The sequence below is a fragment of the Equus przewalskii genome, chromosome X (assembly GCF_037783145.1).
Source record: "Equus przewalskii isolate Varuska chromosome X, EquPr2, whole genome shotgun sequence".
Taxonomy (NCBI): domain Eukaryota; kingdom Metazoa; phylum Chordata; class Mammalia; order Perissodactyla; family Equidae; genus Equus; species Equus przewalskii.
In genome coordinates, this window is record NC_091863.1 from 24,482,546 (window position 1) to 24,496,357 (window position 13,812).

Consider the following 13,812-nt stretch of genomic DNA (forward strand, 5'->3'; position numbering starts at 1 on the left):
TTAAGTTGGTTACTGTCTGGCAACCTAATGTAACTGACCCCGCCCCCCCCAATCCTCCTTTGTCTTTAGCTGAGGGTAATATTCAAGCGGTGACTTCTGCCATTTACTCAATCCGGTTTGATTCTTATCTAAAAGTTGTGGGACCGCCAAATGGCCGGACCCTATGGGCACTGATACCATTTTAACTTTTTTACGTATTCCTTTGTCTTGTAAAGAGATAACTCACATACCTATGCCTTAAATTTAGCCTTACTCTCCACCCAACTTTGCAGCAGAAGCAGCAGCAGCAACATGCCGGCAGCAGCTCTGCCTGCCCATGGTTCCTGTCCCCATGCCAGCGGTGGCAGCAGCAGCTCCCCATGCCAGCAGCATCTCTGACTGCCCGTGGGCCCTGTCCCCACGCAGCAGCCTGACTGCCCATGGGTCCTGTCCCCATGGCGGCAGCAGAAGCTCTGACTGCCCATGGGTCCTGTCCCCATGCTATTCTATTCTCTAAATAAAAGAGCATTACTGCCAGATCTTAAGAGTCTAAGAAATCTTTCTTTTGACTCCTTGGCTCACCGACCCGGCATCAGCTATATCTGTTACAAGTGCCACACTACATAAGGTGATACATAATTTTAGGTGGTTACACTTAGATTATTAACACATATGAGTGGATTCTCCAGGTTGCATGGGGAGGGGGGAAGGCTCCCCGTTTGGCTATTTTTATCAAGTATACTTAAATTCTTAATCTGTCTTTAACTCCCTCTGCTACTTTACGCAAATCACTACGCAAATCACTACGTTTGTCTGCCTAAATCATCCCAGTCCTGTAAAATAAAGTGCTGATGCTATTTATTGTAATCCTTTCCAGCACTAACTTTCCATTGTATGCGTTCCATATGCATATCAATCCATACCCACGCAATCATTACGATAGCAAGGAGAGATTAAGGAAAGGCTGGTTTTCCACATAGACTAGGCTAGAAACAAATTAGTCAGGCAAATATGAGAAAACCAAGAAGCATTACAGGACAAAAAACGATTTTCTAGGGAAACGTAGCCTTTCCGCTTACATAAATTCTCTGTAAATTAACAGGAAAAACTGGAGGAGGAATAAGGGAAACACCCACAGACTCTCCAAGGGTTGACTTCTTGCTCTACCAGTCAGAAATCATCACAGTGAGCTTTAGATGAGTCAAGCTACTTAAATCATTTGCATGAAGGACTTTGGTCTTTACCTCTGGGTTTCTTTGGTGCAAACAGACTTGTCGGTGAGACTGTGTCTCGCCTTTCAGGAACCATGCTGCTTGTAGAGCGCTTTCACAGGCATTACATCGTTTATGTCTCACATTAACCTGTCCACGTCAGTGACGTTTCCCGTTTTACAAACGAGCAAAAGGAAGCCGTGGAAGGAAACGAGTTACTCAAGGTGAGGAAGATGAAGTGTTGAAGGGCAGGGCCAAGATCAGATCAAGGTCCTCAGCTTTCCAATCTGGTGTTTCCTCCACTGCTTTGCCTTCAAATCTGGGATGAGCAGCAGGGAGATCAGCGTGCACCAGTATCCTACCTTCTTCCTTTTTATCCATTTTCCTTCCTAATTTTCCTCAGCTTCCATTCCCTCAGGCTGCTGTAAAAGGGCACTAGGCTTGATATCAAGAGATGGAAATTCGAGTTCTAGTTCTACCACAGAAGGCTGGCTGGTCCAGACAAGTCACTTACGAGCTCTGGGCCTCAGGGTATCCCATTGTTATTTCCAACTCTGCCTCAATTACAGTCTGAACAGTGGAATCAGCATATCTGTTGATTGATTTTTACATTTGTATAGATTTGAGTTTGCAGACTGTAGCTGAGGCTTAAAGAGATGATAAAGGGCAGGCAAACTGGAGCAATTCCAAAAGGATAAGAGAAAATAGATCTACAAGAGTGCGAGTAAATATTTAGGGTGTGGAGTTGAGGTGGCCTGAGCGGGACTCTTTCATTTAAAACCTTTCCCTTTGACCTTTCCAGATCTCTATGAGAGAGCTTAGATATGTGTGACTTCTGAAAGCTCAAATAATATCTTGACCTTTCCATTTTGTTTTTGGTGAAAGGAATGAGGATTTGGAATACAGACTGTTGTGGGAACCACAGAATCAATGCATTTTAAGAATCTCTCATGTACATCTAACCCTACTTATTCTGAAATGTCTGAATTCTGATCCCACTATACTGCGAAACAAATAATCTGCTGTCCTGTTGCAATCTGAGTCAAAAATATGCGAAAGTTCGAACGTGATCAGGGATTTTTTTTTAATGGATCAGTGTGGCAGGTGTGGTGGCTTTCTTTACTGCCTGCTAGAGTCAAGGAAATCCTTATCTATATGATTCAATTAACATCTTTCACTGTATTTACAGGCAAATTAGCCTAGATCTTTTACATTTGCCTGTATGCCTGTCTGTGTCTTTTCCTCTTCCAAGAAATTCAGAAATACTGATTATCTGCACTCCAATCCTAAAGCAAACCAGTTGCTTAATAGTTACAAGTCCAGCATCTCCAGAAGCAGGCCTCATCTAGAACACCAGAGTCTGATTTCTGGACAGAGTAAAGGCAAATTTGCTTCCAGAGCAAGTGTGGTAAAACTATAAACACAGAGATGGACAAGTAAGGTGGTGTAGAGTAAGGCAAGAAGGGGAAAAAAGCAGAAATGATGTTCCAGAATACTGCGAGATTGGGGAAAGGGGTGGAAAGAAATGAAAGAGTGGGAATAGAATACTTCTGAAATTGATAGAGAGCATGGTGGTTTACAAAATCAATTTAGCCATTTTTCAACCAGCAGTTTGAAAAAACGATATGCAATAGGATAAAAAAATACAGAATGCATACCATGGAAGGATAAGTACTGTTTTGGAAACATTTTTCAATATATGTAAATATATATAAAATGCATTTATATATGTAACTATAATATGTAAATTATAAATAAATGCAGGCGCACACGTGCGCACTTGCCCCGGGTTCTTTTGTAAACTATTTCTCACAGTGGGTCTTGGTCTAAAGTTTGAAAACCCCTGGAACATAGGATCCAAAAAGATCCTGGCAAGATAAATTCCAGGTCAAACGAGAAAGCCCCTTTTCTTTCCTTTGCAGTCCAGAGCAGTTAATGGAGGGAAAGGAAATGGCGTGTGAGGGAGGGGAGACCAGAGTGAGATCTAGGAAGCGCAAGGGCGCATCGGGACAGAGAAGTGCTGGGCGACTTCTGCTGGGATAGTTAATTGGGGGACCAGGGGAGGTTGATTTTGAGAGCTTCCCTTCCATGCTAAACAGAACGAACTTCACATTCCTTGTCCCAGAAAAGCCTACAAAGGCGAGGGATTCGCGTAGCTCCTGGAAGTGACAAGACACAGGGTCAGTCCCTGTAGAGGGGAGGATTATCGTGAGCGGGGAGCGGGCAAGTGGGCGGGGCGTGGGAAGCGCGGGAAGGCCAGGAGGGGTCGGTCGACTCACGCCGCGCTCTGCATAGCCCACCAGCGGAACAAGCAGTTGTGCACTTTGGAACCCATCCGCGGGCGGGAGCCCCAGGGCGCGGGTGGGGTTGTGCCCTTTCGGCCGGCCAGCGGCGTTCCCTGCCAACCTGCAGCACCCGCCTCCGCCCCGACCCTGCAGCAAGCTGACCGCGCCGCCGGGTCGCCGGGCCCCACGTGACCTGCAGCGCGGGCCCTTGCCCCCGTGACGTCTCACCGCCCTCGGGTTGTCGGAACGTTCCGCCTCTTTCCGCGTTAACTGATTGGCTGGCCCGGCAGACAGCGCCCCCCTCCCCCCCGCTACTCCCCCGGAGCCGTGGGGAACGCGGCTGGGGGCGGGGCCTGGGCCGGAGGGGCGGGGTGAGAAGGCTCGGCGCCCGTAAAGGGGCCGCCGGAGCGCGGCCGAAAGTTCTGCCGGGCAGCGCCGCCTTGCCCTACCGACTCGCCGCTACCCCTCCCCTGCGCGCCGCCGTCACCCGGGAAACGGGCCGCGATTGCTCGCCGACCCGGAGCTGGTTTCATGGCAGCCACGAAGAAAGCAGTTTTGGGGCCGCTGGTGGGGGCGGTGGACCAGGGCACCAGCTCGACGCGCTTTTTGGTGAGCCGGGGGTGACATTTGAGGAGGAGCTGAGATGGGGCGGGAGCCCGGGGACGCCGGCGCTGGGTATCGCGTCCCCATCTCGCGCCTCCCCCGGCCCCGGGCCCCTGCCGTCAGGCAAGGGAAGGAGGCCAAGATCCCCGGAGCGGAACGGGACCTGCCACGCTGGAGCCGCCCCGCCCAGGCCTGGGGTACCTCGGCCTCTCGCGACCCCCGGAGGCCGAGCTGAGTAGCCCCGGCCTTAGCGGTGGAGCCGGGTCACCTACTAATGGGAGGACTCCTCCCCCAAAGGGAGCTAGGACTCGCCGAGCATCTGTGCAGAGCGGCCTGCCTGCAGCCGGGGACAGGTGGCCACATTGACCGCTGCTGCGGTCTTCCCCGGGAGCATTTGGCCTGCGGGGCGCAGGACGTCCTTGGATGGGGGGAAAGCTGTGTCACGGCTGTGGTAGCCTAACACTGCGTCCTTTGGAGCAGTAGAACGAATATAGTATTAGCGTAATGATGCGTTGTCATCTTCTCCCGTAGAAATTGCAGAAGGTAGAATGCTAAGGAAGGGGGCCGGGGGTGGCAGGACACAGTAGGAAAAAGTCACACTACACTGCTTTTACCAGAATCTTTATTTAATTTTGAAGACTCGCAAATTTCAGTTCTGATGCTTTGCCCATTACGAACAGATGATTGTCCTTTCCACGCTTCACAGCATAAAGGGACAGGGAAATTCTGTTTTCTCTTTTTATTTACCGTATATGACAGCAGAGTTTTACCATAACAGTGCTATTTAAGTGGCTCTGCTTGTTAATTTGTTTTGTGCGATTACGAAACTTGCGCTTAACGGTGATCTAGTACTGAGTTCAGTAAGATAATTTAAAAGTCATTCAAATAAACGCTAGTTGGTCAAGAGCCCGTGCTTTCAGTGGACGGTTGACTAACCTGGCAAGTTGCTGTAAATATTTATTGATTATTTAGCTCCATTCTCACTGCTTTACCTCAAATCGTTTTTTCGTGCATTATTTAGTATGTGTATGTATACATCATATGTACAGTATATATATATTTTCAAAGTTCTGTTTAGCTGACCACTTGACTAAAACCTGCAGTTATGTCTTTATTTTGATACTCGTCTCTCTTGTCTAAAATGGAAAGCTTTCAGTCCAATTGTAGTTTGAGTCTTCTTTAATGACTTACCCTGGTTTGAGCCGCCAAGACACGGTTCTTCCATCTCTTACATTGTTTACCTTTTGATCACCCAGGGCAGGTATCACTTTGTCTTATTTTCATAAATGTTTATAAAGTAATCCTGAATCATAAGGAAGAAAGTCTCCCTAACTGGATTTGATCACCACATAAAATACATAATCATCATTGTGTATTTAAAATTAAGAAAGACCATTAAGTCGTGTGTGCTGACTAACTGTGGGTTGATTTTTGAAGGCATATCCAAGAATGGCCCACACAAATGCTTGCAGGGGCCGGGGCAGGCAGGGGGAGGGGGTCAGACTGGAGAGCAGACCCAGGCCAAGGGAACAGCCTATAGCTGCCAAGCAGGACACAAGCCTGGTGTTGCCAGATCTTCAAATTCTTTAAGAAAAACTGGTAGTCTAGAGTTTTCAGTGAAATCTTCCTTTTTTTTTTGGTGAGGAAGTTTGTCCCTGAGCTAACATCTGTGCCAATCTTCCTCCGCTTTACATATGGGATGCTGCCACAGCGTGGCTTGATGTGCAGTGTGTAGGTCCATGCCCGGGATCTGAACTCGCAACTCCATGAAACCCAGGCCACCAAAGCAGAGCTCAACCACTCAACCACAATGCCACCCAGCCAGCCCCGAAATCTTCCTATTCTTGAATGTTGGCAACTAGTTCATAGTTTGTCGTTGTGGGCGACAAACCAAACGTGGTGATTGTTGCCAAGTTGATACAGCCTTTGCCCTCTAGAAAGTGGGTAAAATATTTCATAACTTTGTAGTCTGCCTTTTTAGGAGCCAGCCTTACTGTGCTTGTCTTCCTTTCAGCTCTTCACTGTTGCTGTCCGTATAGCCCAGCAATCTTCTTTATCTACTGCAGGTTGTTCCTGGTCCCTCAGTTTCTGTTGTCCAAGAGGCAGCTTTCTGCATTGATGCGGAAGGAATAAATCAACTTCATATTATCACAATCAGTTGTTCAGTGTGTGACGTGAACAACATGAGCCTTCAAAATTTGGGTTCTGTTTACTGGGCTCTGTATGACACGTTCTCAATGAGTAAGCTAAGATGGAGATTCAGAAGACCCCCATCCTGCTTATTGAAGGACATATAAAAGTTGATCAATAATGTTTTCTGCTCTTTGAGAAACAACTATGAAAGAATGCTTCAAGGGTAGAGAAAAAGACTTAGCCATCCTGTGGGAAGTAGAGGAGAACTTGGGAAAGGTTTAGCAAGGTATTTTTTCCTTTGATCATAAGGAAAGAGATTGCTAAACCACTCCCTCCAAAAGGCAGATAATAGATGTGGTGAATAAGTGTTTCAATCACAAGGTGATTCCCAGGAGTTGTTCCAGGCGTATTGTTCCATGTTGTAATTATGACTCAAAAAATAGTTGCTTACCTTCTCAGGAAAGAATACAGTGGAGAAGAACTCTCATAAGGAAGCTTACAAAGTTAAAGGTATTTAAATAATTTCCTGACGATTATTCGTCAAGTTTGCATGTCGAATTCAGCTTTCACAAGACCAATAACCTCTCCAAGCTTTCTTCTTCCTTTTCTATGCTAATAATATTAGCTTTCTCCCATAAAGGACACAAGATTTCTTTATTCGTGCTCTTTCATCCAAGGGGAATGCCTCCTCCCCTGTGCCACTTTGCTTCTTGAAATTCTTATCTACCTTACATAAGGGCTCAACTACAGTCTCAGTAGAAGTCTTCCTCAAATTCTTAGAATTTCTCCCCCTTCCTATAGCACTCTTCTTCTGTCTCTATGAATAGCTCTTATCACCTACTTTGTATTATATGCCTGCTGTACTTGAGAGCAGGGACCTCCTTTTAAGCCTTATTCATCTTTTTATTCCTTAAAACATCTTGGTCAACACAACAAATGAACACGTGTCTGTGGGGAGCACTTTACAAATGTTTATTGAATAGATGATCATTTTTCTTTAATAGGTCAACAGATTTTTAATTCTGGTTCTCTTTTTTACCTTGTGAAAAAATCTCATAACTTTCTGACTTGGATATGTTTGATTACTTAATTTCTGCTATTTTAGTAATAGACCTGCCATTTTAGGGGATCTATTCCTTTCTTCCTGCAGTTGTCGAAGAATTAATCTTGGGACCCTATGCATATGCTTTGTGCTAAAGGAAAATTTCCAGCTTGTGTGATGGGAAAGCGAATTGGGGTTGGCACATGGTTACTCAGATTGCAGAGTGGGAACTTCCTGGAAAGAGAATTAGTCTAACAGGTTTCAAGGAGGGGCCGTTTCTTTATAAGACGAAAGTTTCAGCTTAAACAGTCAACTTCCTTCTTGAGTTTGGTAACTTTGTTTTTTCCCCATTAAGTTGAATGCTCAAAAGAAAACCAAAGGCTTAGAATGTGTTGTCGCTTGACATGTGTCGGGTACCGTGTTGAGGACTTTTCCAGAATTATCTCATTTAATCCTCATAACAACTATGATGTAGGCAGTATTAGTAAGCTCCTTTACACAGCTGATTAGACTGTGCTGAGGATGGTGGCCAAGGTCGCACAGTAACTGGTGGAGCTAGGACTCAAGTCCGGGGCTGGCACCCTCAGAAGCCTGTCCTGACTCCTGCCTTAGGCTCCTGGCTCCCTGGAGTACTGTGAAGGGAAGATGAGAGGCTGGAGAAGGCCACTTACTCACCTCTCACTCCAGTGTCACTTCTGATTATAGTCACAGATGAATCTTCACCAAGAAAAGCATACTTATACATTGGTTTCACAGTCTGTAAAAAATGTTGCCTTGGAATAAGTGATGCTGGTTTTGATGATCTTGTAATTCGGATTCAGCAAGTCCAGGGCAGGGCGCAAGTGTAGTCACCGTGGATAATGGTTGCGTAACCATTTTGTTCCAATAGCTGGTGTCTATGAAGAATGACTAGAATTGTAGTTCCGTGCTTATTTTGGCAGGAAACATTGCCCTGGCCCCAGTTGTCTCATCCTACTTAGAGATCTCGTAAGGCTTAGGGACGAATTTCCGCTTGCTTTGTTTCATTTATTTATTTGACACATATTTATTAAGTACCCATTAGGGGCCAGGGACTAATGAACAGCAAATTTGGTAAAACTAATTTGGCTCATAGCTGGAATGGGGCCACTCTTGTAATAGCTATAGTTGTGATTCTTTTGTGTGTTTTTTTTTTTCCCACAAAGTTGGTTTGTTTTCTTGCCCATCACGTTACGCAAATGGCAAGGACACATTCTCATCAGAGAGCTGTCACCCTCTCGTCCTCTTGTCTGTCACAACCCTAAGAGTTAAGAGCTTTCAATTTTGAGCTCCTTGAGGGGCAGAATGATGTCTTTTCTTTTCCCTCCCCAAAGCCTAACACAGCATGTGGCATGTGGCAGGTGCTTATTATATGGATAGACATCAGCAGAATAGACATTGGCCTACAGAGATGAGATGTGTTGACTAGGATCAAAAGACTAGGAAGGTACACCTTGTGGGGTCTTGGAAAAAGTCGAATTCAGCATTAGATATATGTATATTAGCTGTATTAGATATATGTATATGCTATTTAATACAATTTCACTTTTAAGAAAAATATAATGCCATTTGCTAAGTTTTCTTCTGTGGCTTTTTGGAAGACACCATGACGCCTTTTGTGGTCAAGTTTGCGATGTAACATATTTAGCTAGTATTTTTATTTTAGGTCATTCAGTTTGATATAGTATCATAGTGTTCTAGAGCGGGAGTTCACATTCCTGAAAAATGTCTTATCACATAGTACAGTGTGGCATAAAAGAATAGGCTGGAGGGGAAATCACGTGGGGAGGGGAATGAATGTGCGTGTTTATGATGGAATAGCTGAATTAGTCACAGGAGGAGTGAGGCAAGCCTAACGGACAGTTACTTTGTAAGGACAGCATTTTGTCTCTCCACTGCTCTCCTTCTAAGATGGAGGAGGCATGCGTTGTTGCAGAAAGTCCTTTTCAAACAATTTTTTATAAAAATGATTTTCCCGACTTCTTCCGTTTTCTAACTGTCCCCCTCCTCCAAATCTGGAATTGAGTCATGATTTAAGCATAGTGGTGAATATAGAGCTGGTGACTTTTTTTTTTAAAGATTTTATTTTTCCTTTTTCTCCCCAAAGACCCCCGGTACATAGTTGTATATTTTTACTTGTGGGTCCTTCTAGTTGTGGCATGTGGGACGCCACCTCAGCCTGGCTTGGATGAGCGGTGCCATGTCCGCGCCCAGGATTCGAACCGGCGAAACCCCGGGCCTCCGAAGCGGAGCGCGCGAACTTAACCACTCGGCCACGGGGCCGGCCCGTAGAACTGGTGACTTTTAATTCTACCACTTATAGGTAATGGTAGTAGTAGCCGCCGTAAGAATAAGAACAAGAAGCAGCAACGGCAGGAGTAGCAACAGCAGTAGTGGTAACATATTCTGAGCTTGTGCTATATGCCTGTGCTGTGCTAAATTCTCTTCCTGCATGAACTTGTTTCTTCAGTTTTTAATTGCCCTCCCCCCACAACAAAATCTGGAACTGAGATGTGATTTGGGCTTAGAGATGAATATAGAACTGGTGATTTTGAATCCTAATTCTATCACCTATCAGTAGTGCTGGTGCTGGTAGTAATAGTAATAATAGTAATAAAAATAATAGTCGTAGCAACAACAGTAATGGTAACATCTTCTGGATGCATACTCTGCCTGCCCTGTGCAAAGTACTGTCCATAAATTATTTTATTTAATCCCTTTACAGATGGAAAAGTCGAGGCTCAGAAAAGTTAAAGTCAGACAGCTGACACGGGCAGAGCTGGGGCTTGATCCCCACCCCGCTCTGTGTGCCTCCCAGGCCTGTGCTCTTTGCCTCCATGTTACACCAAGTGTGAAGTTCTCATCTGCCTTTCTGGCCTGCACCAAATTCTGAGAACGCATCTCTTTCTTTTTTTATTGAAGTCTAATTGACATATAACATTGTGTAAATTGAGGTGGACAATGTGTTCATTTCATGCATTTATGTACTGCAATAAGATGACCACTGTAGCGTTAGCTAACATCTCTATCATGTCACACAAGTATTTCTTTTTTGTGGGGGGATCAATTAAAATCTAGTCTCTTAGCAACTTTGAAGTTTATAATACAGTATTATTGACTATAATCTCTATGCTGTGCATTAGATCTCCAGGACTTATTTATCTACTAGTTCCGAGTTTGTACCCTTAGTGGATCTCTTTCTTTAAGCTTATGACCTAAACTATAAGCAACTGATTGCTGGGCATCTGCACTTACATGTCCGAGTAACACCTCAAACGCACATTATCTAAAACGAAATTTGCAATCTCCTTACCTCTTTCTGTACCCCAACTACTGTTCCTACCCTATCCTTTGTCTTGTAAACACTGCCTACCCTAACCTATAGCCCGTCATCCTTGAGTGTTCCTCCTTTTTCTCGCTCCTCCCCATCCAAACCCTTGATGAGTCGAATTGCTTATATCTCCTAAATTAAATCCCTCTCCGCACACGCACTTCACTCCTTTCAGTCCCCACCACTGCCGCCCCCAGAGTGGAGCCCTCCAGGTATCTCACCTGGATCACTGCAGACACGTGGCAGCTGCTCTCCCTGCCTCAGCCCAGCCTCCCCCACCCATTCCTGGTCCCACATGGACTCCCTGCTATTTAACCTGAGGTCAGTCTAGAAGTTCTCTTCTGCGAGTCCTTCTCTGACCTCCACAAGTCTGGGTTAGGTGTCCTTTCTCCTCTTCATAGCACTGGCAGCCCGATGTTATACAACTTCTTTGTATTTGCTGCCACTTAATGGATGATGACAAGATCATAATTAGTGTTAGTAGAATCTTGTACTGGAAAAGCACTGAATTGGTATTTAGAGTACCTAACGTTTAGCCCTGTTTGTCAGCATTATCTAATCTCTTGGAGTAATGCTCTGTAAATATGAGCATTACATTCAGTCCATGGGTTTCAATTTGTGTTGTCCTTTGTTTTTTTCCTTGGGACGCCTTGTTAAGCTTTTGACTGGAAGGGTTTAAATCTGGAAGCTGAAGTCAATAAAATGTGAAATCTAAGGTGGGTGTGGTCCAGAGGCTCAGCTGGAGCTCCCTGACCCTCCTTCCCAGCTTCTGAAGGGCCACAGAAATGCAGGGAGTACATTTTGAAAACACTGGCCCAGAGCATCTCTAGGATCTCTTCTAGCTCCCATAGATTCATTGTATCTTAAAACATTCCTTTTAATTAATTTTATTTTTTCTTTTTTTTTTTAAGATTAGCACCTGAGCTAACAACTGTTGCCAATCTTCTTTTTTTTTTCTTTCTGCTTTTTCTCCCCAAATCCCCCCAGTACATAGTTGTATACCTTAGTTATGGGTCCTTCTAGTTGTGGCGTGTGGGGTGCCACCTCAACGTGGCCTGATGAGTGGTGCCATGTCCGCGTCCAGGATCCGAACCAGCAAAACCCTGGGCCGCCACAGCGGAGTGCGCAAACTTAACCACTCGGCCGCCGGGCTGGCCCCTAGTTAACTTTCTTAAAGAGAGTCTTCTCTTCTGTGCCGTTGTGCATCCAAAGTTTTACCTGTTCAATTTGGTGAATTTCAAACTTGAAAAGGGAGAAAAAGATACTGAATATCTGTAATTCTAAGGTGTTTCTCTGTTGCCATCTAATGATTTTTTCTCTTTTTTTTGAGGAAGATTAGCCCTGAGCCAACTGCCGCCAATCCTCCTCTTTTTGCTGAGGAAGACTGGCCCAGAGCTAACATTCATGCCCGTCTTCCTCTACTTTATATATGGGATGCCTGCCACAGCATGGCTTTCCCAGCGGTGCTGTGTCCGCACCCGGGATCCAAACCAGCGAACCCCAGGCCGCCGAAGTGGAACATGCGAACTTAACCGCTGCACCACAGCGCTGGCCCCACCATCTAATGATTTTTAAACAAATGACCATGCTAGACCTTTTATAAAGCAAACTGTATAGCCACTGCCATCTTTAATTGGCAATGGCTTTTGAAATCTACTTGAAAAGAACAGACTAGCATTCTTGCTACTGGGCAATGTGTTCCCATATGGAATTAGTTAACCTCCAGCCATACTGTCTTGTGGAAACATCTTTAGCCTCCTTTGTATACTTATGCATCTGCAGACAAGTGGTTGGCTAGGAGGTTTCATTATGATTCTTCACACAAACCTAGATATATGAGAAAAAGAGTACTCTAGAACTTCACTATCCAATATGACAGCCACTAGCCACGTGTAGCTGTTGATCACTTTAAATGTGATTAGTACGAATTGAGGTGGACCATCGGTGTGAAATATATACCCGATTTCAAAGACTTAGTACTAAGAAAATGTAAAAGATTTCATTAGTAATTTTTATATTGATCACTGGTTGAAATGATAATTTTTTAGATGTATTGGTTTAAATAAAATGTATTATTAAAATTAATATCACCTGTTTCTTTTTATTGTGTTTTATGAGAAAACTTAAAATTACATATCTGGCTTGCATTTGTGATTTCCATTATATTTTTATTGGATAGTGCCGCACTAAGAAAGTTTTGCAGATTCTAAAAATATTAAATGTAAAAAGTGTCCCACAAACCTGGGAGTGGTGCACAGGGTCAAATTCTAAACACCGAAAGGTGATGTCCATTTTCTCCTCAGATTCAGAGCTCTAAAGAAGTAGGGAGGTCCAGGCTCCATCTGGGTATGTCTAAATGCTGTGTGATTAGATGGTGTCATTCTCTAATGTGGCAAATAGAATTTACCAAAATCCTTCCCTTTTCATTGCCTATTCCAAAGGCCTATAAATTCATTTTTAGTGTGAGAGTCCTGAAGTTAACATAGTTAAGGCTAGGAAGTGATGGAAGAAGGATCTCATTCTATTCATAGCCCCATAGGTCTGCTATTAAGGTTTTTATGAATCCAGCCAGCATAAAGGATCACCTTTTTCCTTCACCCCTAGTCCTTTGGCAATTTGAGAGAAGACCCTGGGAGCAGCAGTTATATGAATGGAAATAATACAACCATAGTTTCCTATTAGAGTTTTTCTGCCGCATAACCATTTCTCATTTAATTTGATAATTTTTCTCCTAGTAAGTACTGGATAGACCATATTTTTTCAGACATTGAACATATATTTTTTGAGCATCGACTCTGTCCCAGGCACCATTCTAGGCCCTAGAGATACTTCAGCGAATGAAACAGGACAAATGGGGTGGACATCCTGGAGACATACCCCAGTGCTAAGTTGTAAATTACCAGAATATGACGTGGGATTCTGCCAAGTGCCTTTTATTTGTGATGTGTCCAGTTAACCTTCGGCTCATAAGATATCTTCTCCCCTCAAAAGACTTGAGAATTTGTCTTTTTGCTTTCATTATGTTTCTCACTCCCTCCCGGAAAGGAGGTGTATGTGTGGAGAATTCTGGAGGGGAGCAGTGCCTCACAATGTGTTTTCTCTTGTTACTTTCTCTTTCTTAGTCTGCACTGAGCAGGAAATTTTCTCCCACAGGAAGCCTAGGCATGGAAACACTTTCTTAACTAATTGGACGTTACTTTATTGCTGCAA

General features: G+C 44.4%; 1 protein-coding gene across 8 annotated transcripts in view; it reads left to right on the top strand.

The window, feature by feature from the left end:
• The first annotated feature begins 3,685 nt into the window (after positions 1-3,685).
• Positions 3,686-13,812, top strand: part of GK (glycerol kinase) — a 68,489-nt gene continuing 58,362 nt past the window's right edge. For 5 of the 8 annotated variants that reach the window (XM_070605671.1, XM_070605674.1, XM_070605672.1 and 2 more), the window contains exon 1: positions 3,700-4,084. In XM_070605671.1, coding sequence (XP_070461772.1) covers positions 4,007-4,084 — 78 coding nt within the window. In that variant the 5' untranslated portion in view covers positions 3,700-4,006. Of the gene's footprint in view, positions 4,085-13,812 lie in introns of all 8 variants that reach the window. The other 3 variants (XM_070605677.1, XM_070605679.1, XM_070605675.1) reach the window with 2 other exon arrangements.